The sequence below is a fragment of the Camellia sinensis genome, chromosome 14, assembly GCF_055761805.1.
Source record: "Camellia sinensis isolate YWXY chromosome 14, ASM5576180v1, whole genome shotgun sequence".
In the NCBI taxonomy this organism is placed as follows: Eukaryota; Viridiplantae; Streptophyta; class Magnoliopsida; order Ericales; family Theaceae; genus Camellia; species Camellia sinensis.
The window spans coordinates 90370346-90394689 of NC_138974.1; the positions used below are offsets into that span (position 1 = coordinate 90370346).

At 41.1% G+C, this 24344-nt stretch overlaps 2 protein-coding genes across 2 annotated transcripts; one reads left to right on the top strand and one right to left on the bottom strand.

Moving 5' to 3' along the window:
• The first annotated feature begins 602 nt into the window (after positions 1-602).
• On the top strand, positions 603-1526 carry LOC145807170 (uncharacterized). Its single transcript, XM_082905108.1, has 2 exons — positions 603-954; positions 1444-1526. The coding sequence occupies exons 1-2, from the start codon at positions 603-605 to the stop codon at positions 1524-1526; spliced, it is 435 nt and encodes a 144-aa protein (XP_082761234.1).
• A 20498-nt stretch (positions 1527-22024) lies between these two features.
• On the bottom strand, positions 22025-22723 carry LOC145807172 (uncharacterized). The gene has a single exon (XM_082905109.1). It carries the CDS (start codon positions 22721-22723, stop codon positions 22025-22027), a length of 699 nt encoding a protein of 232 aa, XP_082761235.1.
• Between the last annotated feature and the right edge of the window lie 1621 nt (positions 22724-24344).

The following is a 24344-nucleotide window of genomic DNA, read 5'->3' on the forward strand; positions in this document are numbered from 1 at the left end:
GGTCATCTGGGAAAACACAAGCTGTGTGTGGAGGAAGAGGAATCGAAGCGTCTCATAGAGGCTATCCACAGAGGAGAGTGTGGGCACATATAAACGGTGTGATGCTAGCCCAGAAGATCCTCAAACAAGGCTATTACTGGTCAACCATGGGGGAGGATTGCATTAGTTTTGTTTGGCAGTGCCACAAGTGTCAAACCCATGCCAATCGCATGAATATTCTGCCGTCAAAGCTTTACAATATGACTTTACCATGGCCTTTCTCAATTTGGGGAATCGAAGTTATCGGTGTAGTCTCGCCAAAGAGGTCAAATGGATACGAGTTCATCCTGGTGGTGATTGACTACTTCATGAAATGGGTGGAAACTCAGTCCTATGCCATGTTGAAAGCGTCGCATGTAGCTAAATTCATCAGAAATAACATCATCTGCCAGCATGGAGTTCTAAATAAGATTATATCAGATAACGGCTCACACTTCAAGAAAGTGGTGGTGGATCTACTTGAGAAATATAACATGGCTTTTAACAAGTCATCAACATATAGACCACTAACTAATGGAGCTGTTGAGGCCGCTAACAAGAACATTAAGAACATCTTGCAGAAGATGGTTGAAACTTACAAGGACTGGCTGGATAAACTGTCGTTTGCTCTCTGGGGCTACAGAACGTCGATTCAGCCATCCACAAGGGCAACCCCTTATTATCTAGTGTACGGGATGAAAGCCATTCTGCCAATTGAAATTGAAGTGTTGTCGTTGCAAATTATAGTCGAGTGTCAGATAGGGGAGGCGTACTGGCAACACAGCAGATTTGAGGAGTTGAAGTTGTTTGATGAGAGGAGGCTGAGGGCATTATATCACATCCAGTGCTACCAACGCGGGATTGCTAGGGCTTTTAATAAGAAAGTTAAGTCCAGGAATTGCAAAGAAGAGGATATGGTATTGAAAGACAACCGAGGTCCCATCTATGACCCTAGGGGCAAGTTTAGACCCAATTGGACTGGTCCTTATATCATCAAGTCAATCTGGTTAGGAAGGGCGATTATTCTCATAGATTTAGATGGCCTCGAGTTTTCATAGCCAATCAATATGGACAAGTTGAAGAAATATTATCCTTGAGAGGCTTGCTAGACCGAAAACCCGAAAGGGCGACCTAGGCAAAAGTTAGAGTATGAAAAAATTGAATTAAAGAAAAACTGAGCCGGTAAGGTCCAAAACCCTTAAGGATGACTTTGGCAAAAGTTAGAGCACAAAAGGAGAGTGTTAATACTCGAGTGAACCTGAACCAGACTACGTTAGGCCTGATTCCCATTATTGGGATACATAGGCAACTTCATCCCGAAGTTCGGCTATAACCATCTCCAAATCAATTGACCTGTTCATTTTATTTAATCGGTCCATCTTTTCCATTATCTGTTGGCTAGGTTATGTTACCTCCATTTGGCAGAAGGTCAGTTGCAAGATGAAGCAGTAATGGTGAATGCAATTGGAAGCGGTTGTGATCTTCTGATTTGGGGTTGTACATCTTAAGAACTGAATCCATGCATGTCAGGCAATGATCATTTCTGAAAATTATTTTGAAAAGTTTTAATAAAGTTTATTTTTCTCAAAATTTTACCTTTTACAACGTAGACCAGTTTTAGACCAAAAAAGGAGAATGTTTAGTGCTCGCAACTTTAATTACATTGATTTCAACACAAGTACATTTCTCCAAACTCCTGATTTAAATCAAAGTTACTTTTACATCTTAAAACTTGAAAAGAAAGATCAAAGCAGTAAAACTAGGGGCACAGATAAGTTAGGTGGAAGATCCTACAGTTAAAAATGGCCCAACCTCTGTCTCCTCTTAAAGCCAAGCCAAGCACTCATCAAACAAGGTGTAATTGAAGCTAACAACAGGGGCTAGAACCTCTCTCGTCCTCCAAGCAGTAACATACCGGGCAAGTGCGACACATGAACCGGAAATGAAGCCGTATATTCCATCCCTTCATCTGGGCAATCTGGTCATGCCCAAACTGGCGTCTGAACCGGAGAGGGAAATAGAACACGCATTGTGTAAGGCCAATTAACTCTGCACCCGACTGTTGGGACATGCTGTAACTCATCTCAATCAAATCAAGCCAGGGGCAACGCCACACTACGTCAACTGCGGACCGGCTGCATATCCAGTCATACCATAACCCCTCTGAAAGGAAATCCATTACCCGTTGGCGAAAGAAGTAAGCTCAGGCTAAATATTTGGGGCAAGGGTCCACTACTTTCAGCTTGTCCATCAACCATACCTGGGAAGGAATTAAAAAGAAAAACCAAAGAGAGTAAAGAATAGAGAAGTGTACGATGAGGAAAAAGTAAGGAGGAGGTTTTGATAGAAAAACTGAGATTGAGTGTTGAGTGATGTGAGAATCATAAATCAGAAGGATGGGAAATACTACCTGGAGAAACAGCAAACTCCCTACCAACCGGCTAGTCTCTCGCCGACGGAAAGTATCTAGGCCCATCAAGGTTTTGGCCAGTGCCAAACCCATGCAACTCTTGCCCTCTTTCAGGCATTGGGCCACTTCGATCAACCAGATGTTGGCTCCGCCATAACTAGAGGCAAGTAGGAATTGAGCAAGCAAACATAAGCAAAGGACGTGTTGGCGATAATCTGACCAAAGAAAGTCACTCTTGTCTCTAATAGCAGAAAATCGATAAATTAAACAGGGGATGTCTAGCTCCCCATCATGAGCTAAGGACCGAGCCTCATGTGAGGAAAGCCCACACATTTGACCAAGTGCCCAGGCATAGCCAAAACGGGGTTGTGGCATGATCTCCTCGCCGTGCCAGGACTCCATTAATGGTTGAAATTCTTCGAACGTCGAACATATTTCTTGTGCTCTAAAGCAAAATACGTGTGTAATCGGGTTCCGGCATTGAGCTGCAACATGGAGGAATGGAAAGCAAAGCGAAGTGTGGCTCAAAAGAAAAAGAGCATTTATGTCGAAATCGCGAAAATTCACCTTTTTCAAGCCGTCTAAAGTGACAATCCAGTCTCGGAGCCTATTGTTGAGAAGAATCTCCATCTTGAGAGCAAAAAATCCAAATTTTGTTGTTCTACCAAGAAAATAGCTTGGGATCACTTTTTATAGACTTTGAGAAGGAGCAGTGCATGATAGCTGGACTGCACTGACCGACATCACTTCTAGTGCTGGCCATATCCTATTGGAGGCCAATGTAGACACCCCATTTTTGACCTCCCTTATGACTTGGGCACCATCACTTGCACACTCAATGATGAATGTATATGCTTGTCAAGTGCTCGAAAGTCCTCAGTGGAATGCCACAGCTCTGAGCCTCAAAACCCTGCAAACCTTGTGCCTTGTTTTTGTACCAAAACCCCAGCCTTTCAAACCTGAAAAACCTGGGACCTACAGGCCCATTTTTGTGGGCTACTGGCTATCCTTTTTGGCTTCCGGCCACCCTTGTGCCTTGCCAGCCAAGTGTGTGGCCTGTCGGCCACAAGTGTGTTCTGCAGATATTTTCTGCCAGCTGTTTGCACAGATGTTTGCATCTATCTACACATGTATGAATGGATGTTTCTGAGGGAGTGTGGTGTTTTTCTATAAATAGAGGACCTCTTACCCTTCTATTTTTAAAGGTTAGAAAAATTAGAGCAAAAATTAATTTTCTCTCTCTACAATTCTCTCTCTCTCTCTTGAAATTTCTTGAGATTTTGCCTATACACTCTTAACCAAATCTTGTCATCTTTGAGCTGAGGTACTTTTGAGCCCACTTTGAGCTCTTGAGGGTGTGTATGTCTTGAATTATTGCTTAAAAGTGCTCTTCTTTTCAAGAGGTATAAGGCTTTGCTTGTTTCATTGTTTTGGTTGCTTCTTTTCCTACTATTTTTGGGGTGTATAAACTCTGTATTTTTTGGCTGAAACTTATGGTGCAAGGCCTTAAAGGGTGGAAGGGTGGTTCACCTTTCTTTCCACCTTGCTTCTCTAGCCTTTACCCTTGTGTTTCCCACCTTTACAATATCTTTTTTTGAGCTTTTAAATACTGAATTTCAGAATTATTTCAGTGGCTAAAAACATGTTTTGAATCCAAAATTGGAGGGGTTAGCGTCCCCTCCTTGTGTCTTGTTCACTAGCTTACATAGCTCCATGTTGTAGCTTACTATTTTAGCTTTTTTTTTTTTCTTAATTTCAGCACTTCTTTTGCATGTTTTAAGACTGTTTTGGGACTGCTTTAAGTGTTTATTGCATTTATGCTTTGTTTTGTATGCTTGTAGTTTAGTTGTCCTCATAGGTTTGGTATTTTAGGCCTTAGCCACCAACCTATTTGAGTTGATAACATTTATTTCTTACTTGTTTTCACCCCTAATTACTTCTGCAACCTCCCTCCTTTGTTGACTTTTTCTTTGCTTTGAAAGTTGGTTCAAACTAGTTGCTTGTTTAAAGCATGAGATTGAGGTCTTATGCTTAATGGTTTAATCCATTTAGGGGTTCATTACCAACAGCATGAAACTTCTCTCGTTTCTAAAACAACTCTTGGTTTGATGCTTTTTTCCATTAGGGGACTTAAAGCTCACCTTCAGACTTAATGAATTAAAGAATGGAATGGTAATTAAAATGGAGTAATAAAACTTGGACTAAAATGATGCAAGATAATAACTTGGTTTGGGTTCAATCGGACGTTAATTAAACCCTTGAGTCTTGGATCGTTTCATGCTTGTTAGTGATGTAAACGATCCAAAAGTTATTGTCAACCACTTCCCTTGATCAATCCATGATAGAGAGGGGGTTTGGGAGTCTTATTTGTTACATTTATTGAACTTGCCCCCTTTGGTTCATAGGCCATCATGCAATGAAATTGCATCAATTAATGGTTTGTGAATTAAGTTTACTACTCCTTTGAGCTATTTGATGATAAGGAGGGGTAAGTTGTGCAGACAACCTTTGAGAATACCTTGTGCTTGCTCTGTTTGCTCTCTGTTGTAGTAGATAAACCAAGCATCAGTGGCCGACAGGCCACCTTTTGTGGACAACAGACCATCATTTGTGGCGGGCAGGCCACCATTTCTAGCCTACTGGCCACCTTTTGAAAAAAAAAAAGCAGTGGACTTTTGAAACAGAATAGAGCTGGTTTTGAGGTGAAAAGAAAAATAGTACAAATGTTCTACTGTGCACCAGAGGCATCTGGCAGCAGAACTGTGGCCATTTTCAGATGGAAATCCGTGCATACATGAGCATTCCTTGTTTCCCGAGGTGGAGTAATTAGAATAGCTAACTTAGCACTTCTTTCATGTTGTATTCATGTAATTAATTAGTTCATTTTGATTTGTAATTAATTAATTAGTTAGTTAATTTGTTGTAATGATTAATTAGCTAGTTTAGTTGATTATTTCATTCTGTTTGTAATTAGTAGTAATTAGCTTAGCTAGTTAGTTTATTCGGATCCTCCTGCGTGACGGCGCAAATGTTGTAATAATGTGTATATTTTCCAACCCCACGTTTTTCTCCATTTTATTTAACTGCTTATGACGGTTACTTTAGGGCATCATATTTTGTTTAGCACCTCTCATACCTTGTATCCATTGTCTTGCATGGATTGAGCTCGGTGCATCATTCTAACTTGCGTTGTCAGTTAAATGCTTCTTTGAATACGTTCTTAGACTGCATGCTATCAAATTGATTCAGATGCCATATTAGTAACCGAGCCTAGTAATTGCATATTAGAGCATGCATTTTTCTAACTCTTTTCTTTTGGCTTGCCTTGGAGTACTAGGTGAGCATTTTCGCATTAGCATATTGCATGAATGTGGTTGTTGCCATATCAAAGCATGTTCATCATGAGGCTAAGTGCTTAGATGATAAACTGTTTGAATACCTGTAGATGAAGGCTAGTTGCTTAAATTGGAATAATTTGAGTAATGTTTTATATGCGATCACTTTTTCAAGTGGTACATATTCAAAACAATTTCACAAACAAACATGAACCAAATGCTCCAATTCTTGCAAATTAGTCTATACGTTGTGTGTATCACCCAGTAAGTTAGCCTAATAATTCGGAACAAGAGCATATAATGTAAATAAGATTCACATCATGATTAGCAGAGGCCGATCTTTGATCGGGCGAGGGGGGTGCTCAATTCATGACCTTCTGTAGCCTGACTTTTTCGCGTCGCCTTTCGGAAGTTTGAAAATAGGCCCTACAGTTTGGACTCCCGCAGTTCTGAATCTAATCTCACAAGTGCAATGTGAAATTGATAAACACCAAGGAGTCCAAATCCGACAAGTCTTTTGGAAAATTGATTTTGATTAAAAAAATGCCAAAAAATGGATTGCTTTGCCAGATATATAGTCGCCACCTAAATATTTTGAGAAAATTTAGGAAATCCATGAATCGTACCAAATATTTTGAGAAAAATCCATGACGTGTTCGTCATCACCAACATTGCCTCGGCTCGAGAACTTAAGTACGAGAGGGGAAGGTCATGAATACATTTGAGCACCCCCGCTTGCCCGATCAAAGATCGGAGATCGGCCTCTACTAATCATGATATGAGTCTTATGTACATTATATGCTCTTGTTATGGTTTTATTAAGCTAGCATTATTATGTGATACGCACACACAAGTATAGACTAACTTTGTAAGAATTGAAACATTTCGAGTCACGTTTGTTTTGAAAATTGTTTCGAATATGTACCACTTGAAAAAATGATCGCATACGAACATTTACTCAAATTATTCCAATTCAAGCAATTAACCTTTATCCAAAGGCATTTAAGCAGTTATAGCACTTAAGAAATTAGCCTCATGGTAAGCATACTAGACATGGCAACAATTACACACATGTGATATGCAAAAGCGAGTAAAGGGTCACTTAGTACTCCAAGCCAAAGAAGAAATTAGTTAGAAAAATGCATGATTCCTAACTAGGCAATATGACTAATGCAACACAAGCGGTATGCAATTTAAGTAGGCTCGGCTACTAATATAGCATATGGATCAATGAAATAGCATGCTGTCTAAGCATGTATTCAAAGAAGCATAAGTAATAACAATGCAGTTAGAATGATGAACCGAGCCTCGGTGCATGCAATACAAGTGGATGCAAACACAGAGTGTGCTAAACAAAACGTGATATTCCTAAACTAAGCATCATAAGCTAATAAATAAAAGGGAGAAAGACATGGGGTTGGAAGACATACACATTATTACGTTTCACTCTCACAAAGGAGAGTCTGAATGAATAAACTAGCTAAGCTAATTAAGCTAATTATTACCAAAAAAAAATGTAATTAGCTAAACTACTTAACTAATTATTACAACAAATGAATCAACTAACTATCCTAGCTAACTAACTAATTACAAAACGAAATCGAACAACTAGTTAACTAAGTAATTAATTACAACATTTTACAAAATTAACTGGCTACAACTAATTAATTACAACATATATTTAATCTAAATATTTAAACTTTAAACAAGCCCAGAATGCGAGGGATGCTCATGCACATGCTCAATTTCCACCCAAAAAGTCACTGTTTTGCTTCCGAAGAGCCTCTGTTGCGCAATAGAACACTAACACTGCTGCCCACTTCTAGAATAACTCTACCCTGCCTCGGAAACACACTGTTGAATTTTGCATCAGTGGTCGGTTGGCCAGCGATAAGTGTTGCCGGCCACCTACCGGCCATAGAAAGTGGCCTGCCGACCACTGCTGCCCAGTTCTCCTTGCTGCAATAAAGGACAAACAGAGCATATACAGGGTATTTCAAGGGTTTGTTTGCACACCTCACCCCTCATTTTCATGATCAAATCAAAGGAGTAGCAAGTTCGGTTCACAAACCATCAATGGATGCAATTTCATTGCATGATGGCTTGTGAAACCAAGTGTGCAAGTTCAATAAATGCAATAAAATGATACTCTCAAAAACCACCTCCCTATCATGAAAGATCAAAGGAAGCGATGACCTTGGAGACTTGAATCATTTCATCACTAGCAAGTATAAAATGGTCCAAGTTCCATGTGTTCAATTAATGTCCGATTGAACACAACCAAATTATTATCTTTCACCATTTTTATCCTTAATTTTACTCCATTTTAAATTACCAACCATTTTTTAATCAATTAAGTCCAAAGGGTGAGTTTAAGTCGTCTAATAGAAAGAAGGCTCAAACCAAGAGTTGTCTTAGGCATGAAAGAGACATCATACCGTTGGTAATGAACCTCCTAAAGGATTAAACCATTAAGCATGACACCTCAAACTCATGCTTTTAAACAGACAAGTAGTTTGAATCACTTTCAAAGAAAAATAAAAAACCAAAAAATGAGGGAGGTTACAGAGATTATTAGTGCTAAAAATGAGTGAGAAAAGCATAAATAAATGCTATCAACTCAAAGGAGAAGGTGTCTAAGGCCTAGAACACCAAACTTATGAGGACTATTACACTATAAGTATGCAAAACAAAGCTCAAATGTAACTAACAGCCCAAAACAATGCTAAAATAGGTCTAATACAGTCCTAAAACATGTGGGAATTGAGCTAAAAACATCTAGATTAACATGCTAAAACATGGCATAAACAAGGCTAGTAAGCAAGACACAAGGAGGGGAGGCTAACCCCTCCAAATTTGGACTTCAAAACATGATTTTGGCCATTGAAAAAGCTCTGAAAAATAGTGTTTACAATAGTAAAAGGGTGGGAAACACAAGGGCAAAGGCCTCCAAAACAAGGTACAAAGAAGGGTAAAACATCCCTCAACCTTTAATGGCCTTAAAACCCAAGTTTCAGCCCACAAATATAGAAGTTTTACAGCCCAAAATCAGTTGGAAAACAGCAAGTACAATGGTAGAAAAAGCGAGTAAAGGGACAAAGCCTTATACCTCTTGAAGAGATGAAGAAATTCAAAAAACAAAACCAAGACAACACACCCTTCAAGAGCTCAAACCAAGCTCAAAAAGACCTCAGCTTAAAGATGAGAAGATTCGGTTAAGGGTGTATAGGCAAAGGTTAAGGATTTGTAGGCTAAAGTGTAGGAATTTGCTAGAGAAAGAGAAAAATGTAGAGAGAGAGGAAAAATTTTGATCTCAAAATTTTCTAACCCTAAAACATGAGAAAGGGGTCTCCCATATATAGAAAACATGAACTCCCTACAAGGATATCCAACCCTACACATGGGTGCAGATTCATGCATCTGTGTAAACAGTTGGCACAACTATCACAAAATATTTGCAAAAGAAACTGGTGGCCGGCGGGCCATCAGTGGTGGCCGGCCGGCCATCAGTGGTGGCCGGCAAGTCACATCAATGGCCAATAGCCCAAAAGTGATGGCCCACAGCCCAATAAGGTGGCGACAAGCCACCAGAAGCTGTAGGCTTGAAGAACACAGGGTTTGGTTCAAAACAGGGCAACAGATGTGCAGGCTTCGAAAGGCTCAAAGCTACGGCTTTTTGCTGAGGACTTTGAGCACTTGAAGAGCATATACGTTCATCATCAGGTTTGCATGCGATGGTGTCCAAGTCGTAAGGGCCATAAAAAATAGGGTGTCTACACCTTCCCCTCTCATACCTAAATTCTCGAGCCGAGACAACTTTGGTGATGACGGACTAATGGCCTTTGGCACGAGTCTTGGGTTTCCTAAATTTCCCAAAAATATTTAGGTGATGACTTTGAAATCTGGCAAAGTAGTCATTTTTTGGCATTTCATTCAAAACATCGATTTTCCAAAAAGAATTGTCGGATTTGGACTCTTTTTGTGTTTTCATTATTTCACATTGCACTTGTGAAATTAGATTCAGAGCCATGGGTAGAGTCTAAACTGTAGGGCTTCTTGTCTTTCGAAAGGAGCGCAAAAAGTTGAGCTACAACCGACCGTACCTATTTGGAGCGGGTCAGCTCTCAATGACTGCCCAGATTAAAGCAGTTGCAGAGAAGGCAAGTTCTCACCTTGGCATACCAGAGCTGTGTTTTGAGTTTTGTCTTGTTTACATCAAGTGTTGTTTAGTGTTTTTAGATTGTTTCCATTTCTTTTTCTTATTTTCGAGTTGTATTTTGTATTTTGTCCAGTTGTACGTTGTTATCCGATTCAAGAATAAGTCTAAAGCAAGTTTTCACGGTACTAACGCCTTGTACAAGATTATCATGCAACGGTTGTGCCATACAGTCATCACATGTTATGCAATGCAAGGGAAACCATCCAAAGTAGCCTTTTCATAAACAGGAGGATCTAACCCTGTTCATTGTTTTACAAAATACAAGGGTCTATTTGAAGCAGATTCCTAACTACAAAGCAAAAGAAAAGAAAAGAAAAATACAAAATCAATCCATCCTTACTACCTTCCTCCTTGACTGCGGAGGAGGTGAGTCACTGTCATCACTAGGGCTACTAGACTGCGTGTCGACCTCATTCCCCTCATCCTCAAGGGTCGTGTACATGTCAAAGGACTCCTCAAAAGGCGAGCATTGCCTCACTCTGCCTCTCACTAGGCCTCGTCTCCCTCTCCTCCCAGTTGGAGGAGTCCTGCTGGTGTAACTAGCGCCAACTCAAGCTGAAAATAGCACCGATATCAGTATGGACTCAACAAAATTGTGGGCAAGATTGCAAAAATAGTAAACAAAAGTGAACTATGGGCTGAATGTACCTCAATATCGTGAGTAACCGGAGCAGTCTGCCTCCTTCCCACCATCAAAAGTATTTGGTCAATTGTCCGGAGAAGATCATCAACATACCCCGAGGGCACCTGCAACAGTAAAGAGACTTGAGAATAAGAACAAAGGTAATAATGTACAGTGGAATAAAGTAATAAAGTACAGCAGGATAAAGCAATAAAGCATTGTGGAAAGAAATAAGAAAACACAATGGACAGAAGTATAAAGAAGCGTGTACATACTCGATTCCGGGAGCAATCATCAGCCTACGATCTTTCTCCTCAATATGCTCAAGAGTCATCTACTCGATCACTCTATTCGGTCACATGTACACGACCTTAGTAGGAACCACAAGAAGCTCGGGAATAGGAGCTGCAACAGAAGCATCTCCGACAATGGCGGCAGCAGCCTCGGGAAGTACGCGGGCCACACCCGGGTCAGTAAGAATATAATGAATTCACCGGCCTCGTGGTATCGGCCATCGTCCTCTCCTTGCATCAAGTGATCAATCAAGGGCTAGAAGGAGGAGGATGTGGAACATCAAGATCGGCCTAGCCTTGGGTCTGGCAAATGAATCACTCCCCTGAATAGTATGCCCTACCGAAAAGGCCCTCGAACAGAATATGCATGGTGGAGGCCTCCCATGCGGCAACGTAAGTCACCCTCGTTGCCTGAGGGATGCCTGTCCAAGGGTGCCAGTCAACCTATGAACAGAAGGTATAAGGCAAGAGTCAGGTATCCAAGGTTAAACAACAGTATGGGAACAATAGTATGGAAACAAGGAAAATAGTAAAAGATCAAGGTTAGTATTGTTACCCTATTTGCAGTGACGGTGTCAAAGAAGCCACAGAAGTAAGGGAAGTCTCGGTCCACGAGCCAGCGCTGCTCGAATCGAGAGTTGTATTACCAGGAGTCAGGTACTGACAACTCAATCGGCCTCACTGGACCGGAGTGAGAGAAGTGAAATATGTGTAGGCGCACAGCTACAAGAATAAGAAAAGCAAGTGACAAGCAAAGAAATTAAAATAAACAGGAAATGCAAAGCAAAATCGAAAAGAAATGTGAAGTGTACCTCCTAAACTCTCCAATAACCGCCAAGTAAATCTGCCTTTCGGTAGGAGGCCAAGCTCATATAGCAGTACAAGGTGGCCAGGCCGGTGCCACCCTAGTCATACTCCACCACCCTCGACAGATGCACCAATGCCTCCAAGATGTACAACTCCACGGTGTTTTCACTGTTCACAAACAAGGTAGTACTGAGGAGATACATGAGAAACCCGCGGGTGTACTAAGCGACGTCCTTCAGAGTAGCTGGCTGAAGAGCGAAGAAATGCTCCAAGAACCAATTGTACCTCACCATCTGGGGACTAGCAGTGTCTGGAATCGCGCGAAGGAGGTGAAGCTATGCAGTTCTCCACTACGCCATATCGGGATCAAAAGGGATCAACTTGCCAACCCCGACCAACATGCCAGTAAGCATCGCAAAATCATACAAGGTCAAAGCCATCTCCCCAATCGATGAAAAATGGAACAAGTCTGTGGTGTCCCACCATATCTCCACTAGGGCCCTGTGTAGTAGTGGCTCAACCCTCATCTACACTAGTCCTAAGCAGAAAGGCCCGAAGCCGGCCACGTCGACCAATGTGTGGACCTCCGCAGGGAGCCTCTCGTACTAGTGCCTAGGGCCAGAACTAGATCTGTAACCTCTAATCCTCCTGACTACCACCTATAGTGCAGAAATGTTGTCAGTATTCACAGTACAGTAAAAGGAATTCACATATGTGTAAGCAAAGAGAAGAAATTGCTTACCATGAAGGCATCGGTGAACAAGTGCTCCGTAGGCTCTCATAGAAAAATGTCCTCGTCAATCCCAGGGATAAGACCCTCAAATCACAGAATGCCGCCAAGGGTCAGGGCATGTGTGCATAGCTGGTAGGTGGCCACATGAAAAGGCCTATCAGCAAGGGGGGCAATACGGGCTCAAGATTGGGAGAAAAGACGTCCTCGACCTCTATGTCCCCACCTAGGACGGCCCTAATATTAACAACAAGGTCGAGAATAGGAAGTTCACCACTAGCCATGAGGAAAAATAGAGGAAAAATAGAAAGGTGAAGAAAAGTGAGCGGATGGGTGAGGTTGAGCGATAAATCCCAAAACCCTAGGAGAGAGAAAATAAAGAGAGAAGGAAAAATCAAATAGGGAGAAGGAAAAGTGTGGACAAACACTTGAGAAATCAAGAAAAACCAAGATAACCCAAAAAGTCAACCAAATCACTTTTTAATCGGTTCAAAACATAGAGGAGGAAAAGGGATTCAAGAAAACAATTTGCAAGGGCTGGTGGGTTTTGCGAAAATAGGGAGAACCTAGAGAGAGGGGAGGCTTAGAGAGAGAGGGAGGTTTTTCAGGTGTGGGTATGTGTGAAAGAAGGGTTGGGCTTTACTTAAACCCGTCATGGGCTGCGATTTTACCATACTACCCTTAGCTGCCATTGCAAGCTGGCCGACTCTTTTTGGGCCTGGTCGTGCTCCATCGTACGCCAGCCAGCCCCAAGTGTAACCCGGTTCATGTGTTTTGCTATTTCTCCATTTGGGCAGCCTTGATTTGTTTTTGGGAAAATGAAAATAAAAGCAGAAAAAAAAAGAGTAGAACTGGAAAAAGAAGAGAGAGAGAGGAAAAGAAAACAGAATGAGAGCAAAAAAAAGAAAAAGAGAGAGTTTTATTCTTCTTTTTCCAATTTTATTTTGTTCCGTAATTTGCTTCGTTTATTTTAGTCAGTTGTTTTGTTGTTTATTTCACATTTATAATCTGTGATTTTAATTTCTATTTGTTTCATATTTGTTTCCGAATTTCGCATACCACAGAATCATGGTTCGAATTGCATGTTTTTCTTTCAGGAATTATATATCAAGCCTATTTTCAAAACAAAATTGAAGATTTTTTTTATTAGATTGCTTTTATGATGCATTGTTTGGTTTGTTAAAATTCATGTTCAAAACTTTGTCAAATTCGTATTTACACTTTAAGTCTTGATTTGAGTTATCTCTGTGGACCTCATTCTCCAAGGCCTACCTCGGATGAGATAATTTCACTTTACCAGCTTATGGAATTTGTTTGCTGTTTCATTGATCCAATTTTCTACTCTCACGTGTAACGCGTTTGGATTTGTCCACTTTTCCTCCTTTCACGTGAGACGCGTTAGGATTGTCTACCTCGGTTAAAAATAGCAGGTGCGCCTGTTTGTTCACACCACCTGTCCTCCTTTCGCATGAGACGCGTTAGGATTGTTTAACTTGGTTAAAAATAGCAGGTGCGCCCGTTTGTTCACACCACTTTTCCTCCTTTCGCGTGAGACGTATTAGGATTATTTACCTCGGTTAAAAACTGCAGGTGCGCCTGTTTGTTCACACTACCTTTTCTCCTTTCGCGTGAGATGTGTTAGGATTTTTTACCTCAGTTAAAAAATAACAGGTGCGCCTATTTGTTCACACCACCTTTCCTCCTTTCGCATAAGACACGTTAGGACTGTTTGCCTCAGTTAAAAACAACAGGTGCGCCTGTTTGTTCACACCACCTTTCTTCCTTTCACATGAGACGCGTTAGGATCTCAAGTCCCTCGGTTGAAAACCTCGGGTGTGCCCAATGATTATATCGCCCTTTACCTTCCCTGTGTAAGACATAGTTAAAGCTGGCATCTGTCCAGCATAGGGCATGTTCTGGTTTGCACTCTCTGCATCATTTTCACGTGAGGTGTGTTTGTTTACTCACCTCTTTCTGTGTGAGACATGGCTTGAGTTGTTTTTTTTTCGTTCAGACGTTGCATTTCTGTTATTGCTTATGGCATTGTTTCATTGCTTGTTATATTCATTTGAATGTTTCATTGCATTGTTTCATTGCATGATCATAAGTTATTTGTTTTTTGCATATCATTTTGCACTTTGCCCTCGAGTTCAGTCATTGCATTTATGTCTTGATTTCTTGCCCAAGTCTTACGGCCTCGTCAAATGGGTCATCTTCGGGGACATTTACTCACATCATTTTATGACTTCGAGTTCTGTCAAAGATGGGCAATTGTAGACACCCCATTTTTGACCGCCTGCAAGACCTAGATGCTTTGGTTTGTGCGCTCGATGATGAAAGTTGTGGTGTGTGTGGTTCGAAGTCTCAACGAAGGATCTATGTTTAGGTTTCAAAACACAATCCCAAACCTTCTATATTTACACTGCTTGATGATGAAAGTTGTGGTGTGTGTGGTTCGAAGTCTCAACGAAGGATTTACGTTCAGGTTCCAAAACACAATCCTAAACCTTCTATATTTACACTGCTTATACACCAGAAATTCATTTTTGAACCCTGTGCTGCCCTACACAGAACCTAGAATAGAGGAATAGGGGAGACCATTAGGAGCCGTCCATGCCCCATTCAAAGTCGGCCATGGCCATTGAGAGCCGGCCGGCCCTCTTTGGTGAGAAACACTGTTCTAGGCGGGAATCAACTAGCTGTTGTTTTTTGAAGATATTTGTGACTTATTTTGCTCAAATTCTATAAATACGAACTGAAGCCATTTTATTGAGGGTTAGAAAATTTTCATAAGAGCAAAATCACCCTTAAGAGCTCCTTCTTTCTATACAAGCTATCTTTGAGATATCACCCTTCAAGCTTGAGAGGGCCTTTGGATTGAGTTTGGTTTATAATAAAAGTTTGTTCTCTTGAAGAGGTACAAACTTGCCACCTTTCTCATTGCTTTCATTTCAGTATTGTTCTATCTCTTTCTAGTGTTTTTGTGTTGTTTTGAGTCTATTTCAAGTGTTGGAACTTGGGGTTGAATAGCTACCAAAGGTAGAGAGGGCTAACCCCCTTTCTTACACCTTACTTCATAGCTCATCTCCTTGGATCTACCACTATTTTTCTTGACTTTCAAACTGATTTTCAGAGGTCAAAAGAGCTAAAAAACATGGTTTAAAACTCTCAAAAATGGAGGGGTTGGCCACCTTTCCTTGTTCTTGTTTACTAGCCTTGTGATTTCTTATTTTTTTCCTACATTTTTTTGCTCTTTAACATAAATTTTGGTCATTGGTTTTTATATATCAAGGGCTGTTTAGACTTGTTTTAGTTCACTTAATTGGTTTATGCTTTGAATACTTTTCCTATCATGTTGTAAGTCATCATGGCTTTGCTTGTTTAGGTCTTAGATATCAACCCATTTGAGTTGATAGCTTTTCTTTGCTTGGTTTTCATATTAAGAGTCTCATATCAATCTTGCATGATCATGTCTACAACCTCCCTCTTTTCTTCTTTCTTTTTGTTTGAGAGTTATATCAAAGGATTGATGGTCACTTAAGGCATGGGAAAGAGACCTATGCTCAATGGCTTAACCTCTTCGGAGGTTCATCATCAAGGCGTAGTCTCTCTTTCATGCCTCAGATCACTTCACGTTTGACATTTCCTCTCATTTAATGGACTTAAACATCACTTTGGACAAATTGATTACAGAATGGAAAGGACTAATAAAATCGGCTTAAAATGAACTAAACCGACACAAAGAAAATGTTTAGAGTTTGTTGGATTTGGCCGGACGTTATGTCAAGTCCATTGCTCCGAGAATTGTCACCTATCAATCCATGATACGTTGATAAGACTTAGAGCATGTCTACTTACCTCTTTGAGCCTTTATGATAACAGGGAGGGGTGGTCATTGTTCATTATATTTATCAATTTTGTCTAAACGTGGTCGGGATCATCAAGCCATCAACTTGTGCTAATTGATTGTTTCGAACGCGAATGTGTTCTTCTCTTGGGTTTCATATGACAGAGAAGAGCAAGAGGGACAAACAAGGCCTGGAAAGGCTCTGTCTGCACTAACCTCACCTAAGAGCACAAAATAGGTTTTGGCATGAAAATTAGGGTCAGCGGGCCTTATTGGGATCTCGCCGAGCCTCATTGGGGTCCGGCCAGCCTCCAATGTGTGGTAAGCAGTCACCTTTTGCAGAAACAGAGGGCATTGGCTGAAGGTGAGGCAAAGCAGTCTGGGCAGACAGAGCAGCTTCTGAGCACTGTGCATACGATCATTCTCATGGTTGCTTGGATCAATATTCTTATTCGCATCCTTGTAATTATCATTGTTGTATTATTATTCTTATTGTAATTATGGTTGTTTTAAATATTATGGTTGCAATTTCATTTGTATATTATTGTTGTAGTTAGTATTGCTACAATACCCTTATAGATAGATAGCTAATTAAATTAGAATTCATTCGAATAGATAATAAGTAGTTAGTTTAGCTCAATTCATTCATTTGATGTTGTAATAGTTAGCTATTAATTCGGACATTTAGGCATTCGAACCCTCTTACATGAGGGCAAAATATGCAATGATGGTGTATGTCTTCCAACCCCATTTCTTTCTCCCTTTTATTTATCTGCTTACAATGGCAGCATAGAACATCATGTTTCCTTAGCATTTCCCATGTTTGCATACACTCGTCTCGCACGCATTTAAAGTTCGGCTCATCATACTAACCGATGTCGCATTTAACTTTCTTAAACAAATACGTGATTTATCACATGTCTTGAATGGAATCATATACCATGCTAGTAGCCAAGCCTATTTTCTTGCATGATTGTATGTGTCACATTAGCCATTTTTGCATAAGTTAGGAGCATGCATGTTTTCTAATTATTTTACTTTGTTTAGCTTGTTTTGGAGTACTAGGTGAGCAGTAATTGCTATAGCATATTGCATGCATGTGATTGTCGCCATATCAAGCATACTCCATGAGGCTAAATGCTTAAGTGATATATCTATTTGAATGCCGATGGATGAAGGCTAATTGCTTGAATTTGAGTAAATTGATTAATGTACATACGAGCCCACTTTTTCAAGTGATGCGTATTCAAAACACTTTTCAAACAAACATGAAATCAAATGTTTCAACTTTTGCAAATTAGCCTATACTTGTGTGTAACACATAGTAATGTTAATTTAAAAATCAGAACAAGAGCATATAATATAAATAAAAAACACATCGCGATTAGTAGAGGCTGATCATTGATCAGGTGAGTGGGGTGCTCCACTCATGACCTTCCCCTCTCATACCTAAGTTCCTGAGCCGAGATACTTTGGTGATGATGTACTAATGGCCTTTGGCATGAGTCTCAAGTTTCCTAAATTTTCCAAAAACATTTAGGTGGCTACTTTGTAACCTGACAAAGTGGTCCATTTTTAGCATTTTGATTAAAAATCAATTTTCTAAAAGATTTGCCGGATTTGGACTCATTTGTGTTTATCTATTTCACATTGCACTTGTGAAATCAGATTCAGAACCACGGGAGTCCGAATTATAGGGCTAGTCGTATCCAAAAAGAGCACGAAAAGTAAGCTACAGTTTCCAATTTGAAACTCTCTGGGGTTCACCTTCTTGTTGTATACTCTGGCAAGTCTTTGCTAGTATGCCCCCAGTCGAATTGCAGCTCTCTCCCTCCTTTCTTTGATCAAGTCCAAATCCAGGCTAGGAATGCCTCGTTTGTTCCATTTTCTACTCCCTGGGTTCTAACTTCAGTAATGCCGATCTTAATTGGTATAACGGCTTTTGTCATACGCCATGGCAAAGGGTGATTCTCCAGTAGATCTCCTCTGTGTAGTGCGATATGCCCATAGAACATTAGGGAACTCCTCCACCCATTTACCTTAGCAGCTTCTAGTTGCTTCTTTATTCCATCTAAGATAGTTTTGTTAGAGGCCTCGGCTTGGCCATTGCTTTGAGGAAAGCTAGGAGTTGAGTTGTAGTTCTTGATCTTGTACTTCATACAAAAGTTCTTGATCAACTTGCTGTCAAACTGAGTACCATTGTCTGCCACTATGGCTCTTGGGATCCTGAATCTGGTAATGATGCTCTTCCAGATGAAATTCCTCATGTCCATATCTTGAATTTTGGCCAAAGGTTCAGCCTCTAGCCACTTCTTAAATAGTATGTGGCTATCAATAAGTACTTTCTCTGTCTAGTTGCCTTGGGCAATTGCCCAATCAAATCCATGCCCCACTGGGCAAATGGCCAAGGACTAGATATTGGGTTCAAGTCTCTGGCTGGCTAATGTATTAGAGAAGTAACCTTTAACACTTCTCACACTTCTTGGCATAGGTTCTGCATCTTTCTTTATGTTGGGCTACTAGTATCCTTGTGATATGGCTTTGTGGGCAAGAGATCTGCCCGTGCATAGCTTCCACAAACTCCTTCGTAGATCTCATACAAGAATTCTTCTACCTGGGAAGGTACACACATTGTAATAAAGGTCCAGTGAAGGACCTTCTATATAGGTGGCCTTCTGCCGACAAGTAGAATCTTGCTGACTTTAGCCTTATCTTGTGTGCCTTCTTTTTGTCTTCTGGCAGCTAGCCATCTCTAATAAACTTGACCAAGGCATCCATCCAGCTCAGACCAAACTCTATGCACATTGCCTCATATTCGGTTATTAGAGGCTCTATGCTTGGGCCTAGTAGGTAGTCCACCATAATTGTTCTTGGCGTGTCTGACTTTATGGCACTGGAAAGGTTGGCCAACGCATCCATGTGGCTGTTGTCTTCTTGGTAGACCTGTTGTAGCTGACAACTCTGAAATTGGGCTAATAATTTGATGACCTCTTTCACATAGGCCACTATCTTCTCATCTGAGGTTGCGTACTTCCCGGTCGTTTGGTTCACGATGAGTTGGGAATCACTGTAGACTAATACTTCATCAGTTTCGACTGTGTCTGCTAGTTTTAGTCCGGCAATCAGTGCCTCATACTCTGCTTCATTATTTGAGGCCTTTAACCCGAATCAGATTGATTGTTCTACCATTTGGCCATCTAGTAAAACTAGCACTACTCCTGTCTGCGCTCCTTATCGGTTTGAGCTGGCATTGACGAAAAGGTAAAAGGATTAGCCGACGTAAATATCATGAGGTTTCGGCTTCTTTTGCTTTTACTTCTGACATGTTGGTTTAGGGTTCTCTGCTGCTAGTTATATTTCCTCTAGTTCTTCTGTGTACCCTAGGCTGAGGTTCGCAGGTCTTGGCTCTGGGCTTGCGCTCGGTGTAAACTCAGCAACAAAGTCGGCCAAAACCTGACCTTTGATTGTTGTCCTTGGTTTGTATTCTGTGTCATATTGACCTAGAACTACAGCCCATTGTGATATTCTTCCCCGACAAGTCTTCATGTTACAATAGAGACTTTAGTGGATATTCCTCAAGCACCACGATCTTATGGGCTTAAAAGTAGTTGTTTAGCTTTTTCGAAGCCATTACCAGAGCAAATGTCAATTTTTTCAAGGATAGATACCTTGTTTCCGCGCTTGCCAAGGTTTTTGCTTACATAGTGTATGCCCTTTGTTCTCCTTCTTTTTCTTGGATGACCACGGTGCTGACTACGTGGTCCAAGATTGCCAAATATAGAAATAGTTCCTTTCTTGGAATTGGATTTGATAGCACAAATTGGGTTATTAAAAACCTCTTCAAGTCGGTCAGGGCGACTTCGCATGCATCTGTGGATAGAAAATCTATGCCCTTCTTCAGAAGCTGGAAGAATGGCCTGCACTTTTTCAAACTCTAGCTGATGAATCTGTTCAGCACGGCTGTCTTACCAGTCAAAACATGGATCTCTTTTGTTGTTTTCGAGCTCTTCAAATCAAGGATGTCCTTAATCTGATCAGGGCTTGCTTTGATTCCTCTCTTCGTCACCAAATATCGTAGGAACTTACCAGATCCTACTCCAAAAGTGCACTTAGAGGCATTTAGGCGAAGCCGATATGCCTTCAAGATGTCAAAAACTTCCTTCAAATCAACTAGATGATCTGAAGGTTCCTTACTCTTCACGTCCATGTCGTCGATGTAGACTTCCACGGTCTTTCCAATCAAATGCTTGGTCACCAACCTCTGGTATGTTGCTCCTACATTCTTTAGTCCAAAGGGCATCACTCTATAATAGTAAAGTCCTTTCAGGGTGATAAATGTCATCTTCTCCTTATTCGGTGCATACATGGCTATCTGGTGATAAACCCTTCATGCTTCAAAAAAATGCATGCTTCCATGCCCAGAGCATCCATAAGTTGGTCAATCTTTGGTAGGGAAAAACAGTCCTTTGGGCAAGCCTTATTTAGGCTAGTGAAGTCCACGCAAACTCTCCACTTGTTATTATTCTTCTTGACTACCATCGTGTTGGATAGCCTGGTTGGGTAGTTCACTTCTTGGATTGCCTGTGCCTCTAACAATTTCTGTACTTCCTCTTCAACTGCCTCTACATGGATCAAGGTTGGTCGCCTAGCTCTTTGGATCACGGGTTCGGCCGATCTATCCACGTTGAGCTTGTGGCAGATGACCTCAGGGCTGATCCCCAGCATCTCGTACGGTATCTAGGCGAACACCTCTATATTTTCTCTTAAGAATGCTTCCAATTTTCTTTCTTCTTCCTTGGCTAAGCGCGAGATGAAAAGAATGAATTGTTCTTCGTCCCCTTCCTGTACCAGAACCTTCTTCAAAGGCTCCTAGCTCTTGTCAGCGGATTCTTTGCCGACATCATTCAAGACCTCTTAGTCTTCATCTTCTATTTCTGCCATCTCCGCTTCTCTAACACTGCAGGTGTACTTCATTGCTTCCATTGAGCAATTTTTAGCCTGCACATGGTCTCCTCTCACCTCTTCAATCCTAAACTTAGTTGGGAATCGTAGCAGCTAGTGCAAAGTTGAGGAAACAACCCTCATAGAGTGCAACCAAGGCCTTCCCAAGATGATGTTGTATGTGAAAGGGGTGTTTATCACAGTAAACTTTATGGTTACCGTCTTCATTCCTGCCTGAATCTCTAGGTTCATGTTTCCTAGTGGCCACGTCAGGGTCTCATTAAATCTGACCATGGGGCTGTCGGACTGCTCCAAGTCATCCTTGTGAAAGTCATGCTCCTTGTAACATCTGACATACATGATGTCACAGGAGCTGCCTTGATCGATTAGTATACTCCTTACCTAACAGTCTCTAATCTTCAGTGTCACTACTAGCGTATCGTTGTGAGGATGTTGCATCATATCTAGGTCTTCATTTGTGAATGAGATCATCGGCCCCCGATGTCCTTCAATCCAGGGCTTCTTCTGTTGGACTTGGAAGACATGCTACAGATGTCTTACCCTATGTGTCTCTCCTCAGATCTTGTTCGTATTAACCTTCAAATGGATCACGTTTATAACCCATGGTCCATCTGCCTATGGCGCCAGGGGTAGTGGTGATCTTACCGGTGCTTGGGCCAACTTCGCTTATTCCTCTCTTGTTTTTTCCTTATCTATCAAGTCTCTCAAGTGTCCATACTTGACCAGGTCCTCCAGGTATTGCTTTAGAGCCTAACACCTTTGGGTTATGTGCCCATTTTCGTCATGGTAGGCACAATTCTTCCTGGGGTTCCTGTCTATGTACCCTAAAGTAACGTTGATTCCTGATCCTCTCTAGGATCTTGTAGATTGGGATCTTGAAAACTATGCTCAAAGCCTGCATAGCCCTCAATCCTGGTTCTGTCCTGTAAGTGCTGGTATTTCCTTGGCTGCGCTTTGGTGACTCATTTCTCTTCTCTTGCTTCACTACACTCACCTTCTTTCCTTTCTTGTCTTCCTCCGCCCTTGCATACTTCTCAATCCTTGCCATAAGGTCCTCCGTACTCTTCGGGAGGGTTTTTGCAAGGGATTGCCGAAGTGGGTAATCATTCTCCAAGCCATTCTTGAAAGACACAACTGCGAGTTCCTGGTTACAAGTCGGTATCTGGTTGCAAACCTCGTAGTATCTCTTAGCGTAAGCCTTAAGGCTTTCACCATCATTAATCTTCAGGGCCAATAGGATCTTAACCTTTAGTGGCTGCAATCTGTTCATAACAAACCTGGTTATAAAATTCTCGGCTAGGCCTTCCCAATTCTTAATGCACCCATTCGGCAGTTTGAGGAACCAATTTGATGCTATTTTCCTAAATGTCACCGGGAACACCTTGCATAGAAATTGCTCATTTCCACTTCGTAGAGACATTGCATTCAAATATAAACCAACATGAATGTTTGGGTCTGACTTACCATCATAGATCGGCATACTAAATCTCTTCGGTGCCTCGAACGTATCCAACTCTACCAAAAAAGGTGTTCTCGGCTGAGCGATGGACGTGACCTCGATGCCTTGCCCCTTCCTCTACAAGTAATCTCACAAGTCCTTATTCGTTAGCCCAGGAACTCGGCTATCGATTGATTTTAGTCTCCTTGGTGCACTATTTCCAGTGTTGAGATGTGTCCGTTTGGACTTCTCCATGTCTATTATGTCGTCAAAGCAAAGGCCCTGCCCATTGATCTGCCGAGATCACCTAATCTGGGTTCCTCTCATCCTCGGGGTTCTCTATGACTCCTCTCATCATGATTCTGTCCGCCCAGCATTTTGTGATCACCAGCGTGAGTTCCCAAGCCTCTTCTCATGTTGTGGGGAAGTTGGCACCACTATATGTCCCTCCTTTTGAGTGTCGACGTTTCCTGCCGGGATCGGTGTTACCGGTAAGGGCAACGCAAGGTGCATCACTTTGTTCTGCATCATAAAGTTCACCATGGTTTGCAAGTCCATCAGTTTGTTTGCCAAGTCCTTTACCTCATCGTCACTCCTCAGGCACCTTTCTTTCCATACTTGGAAGTTGCTCTCGTTGTAATATTTTTCTCGATTACCTCTTCTCGGGCTATTACGGGCCCTGGCAGCATTGTTTACTTCATGATTTACTTCTTGCACTTCTTCGTCATTGTTTCCTCCTTCAATATTTAGATCCACGTACTCCTCTTCCTCATTGTGTATGTCGCCATCAACTGTCACCTCTTGTCAAGCGTTGGCCATCTATTCTTACTAAGTTCCCAAAGACGGCACCAAATTGTGGGTGTTGATTTTTGACCTCATAACCAAACAGATCTCTCTATCAAGATCTAGGGAACTTAGCTGGAGAGCACACCACAGAATAGATTAAACCAACACCTGCGCACAAGAAAACAAGAAATACCGCGGTGGCTCGTCTACTCGGGGGCACTCCAATAATCAAGTCAGTCACTTATCTCACAAAGATATCAACTCAAATAACAGTGCACAAGTAAAAGTATACCTTAGACCCACAGAGATGCCTCACTTTTATAGTTAGCAGTGCCCTCGTCCCCTACAAGTCTCACTTCATATCACTCAAGCACATTACTTATCTCGGACTCTTAATTAAATATGGATGAACTCCTCAAGAGTCTCATCCCTATCCGAACTAAGCACCTCACTTATCTAGGACTTGTCCTCTATCCAAGTATCTTGAATTTTGGTATTACCGCATCATATCTCGGCAATACCAAAGCACCTTAGCAATCTGGTTCGTCCACGTGGCATGACCCTAAAATTATGTCTCCACAATTCTTTAATTTGTACCAATTAAATTATGACATACAGTTTTTTATAATAACTTAGAACACACAATTAATGACATCAGAATAAAACCTTATCTTACGTGTAATTTCGATAAAAATGAATAAAATTTAATTGATTATAAGTTTTACTACATATTTTAAATAAATTTTATGTTATTATTTTAATTTAGAAGCTAATTTTTATTATTTATTTATATCCATGTATGGCACGGATAATATGCTAGTTCTCTTGTATATATACTTTGCCATTTTTGTGAGGAAAAAAAGATGATGAGAAAATA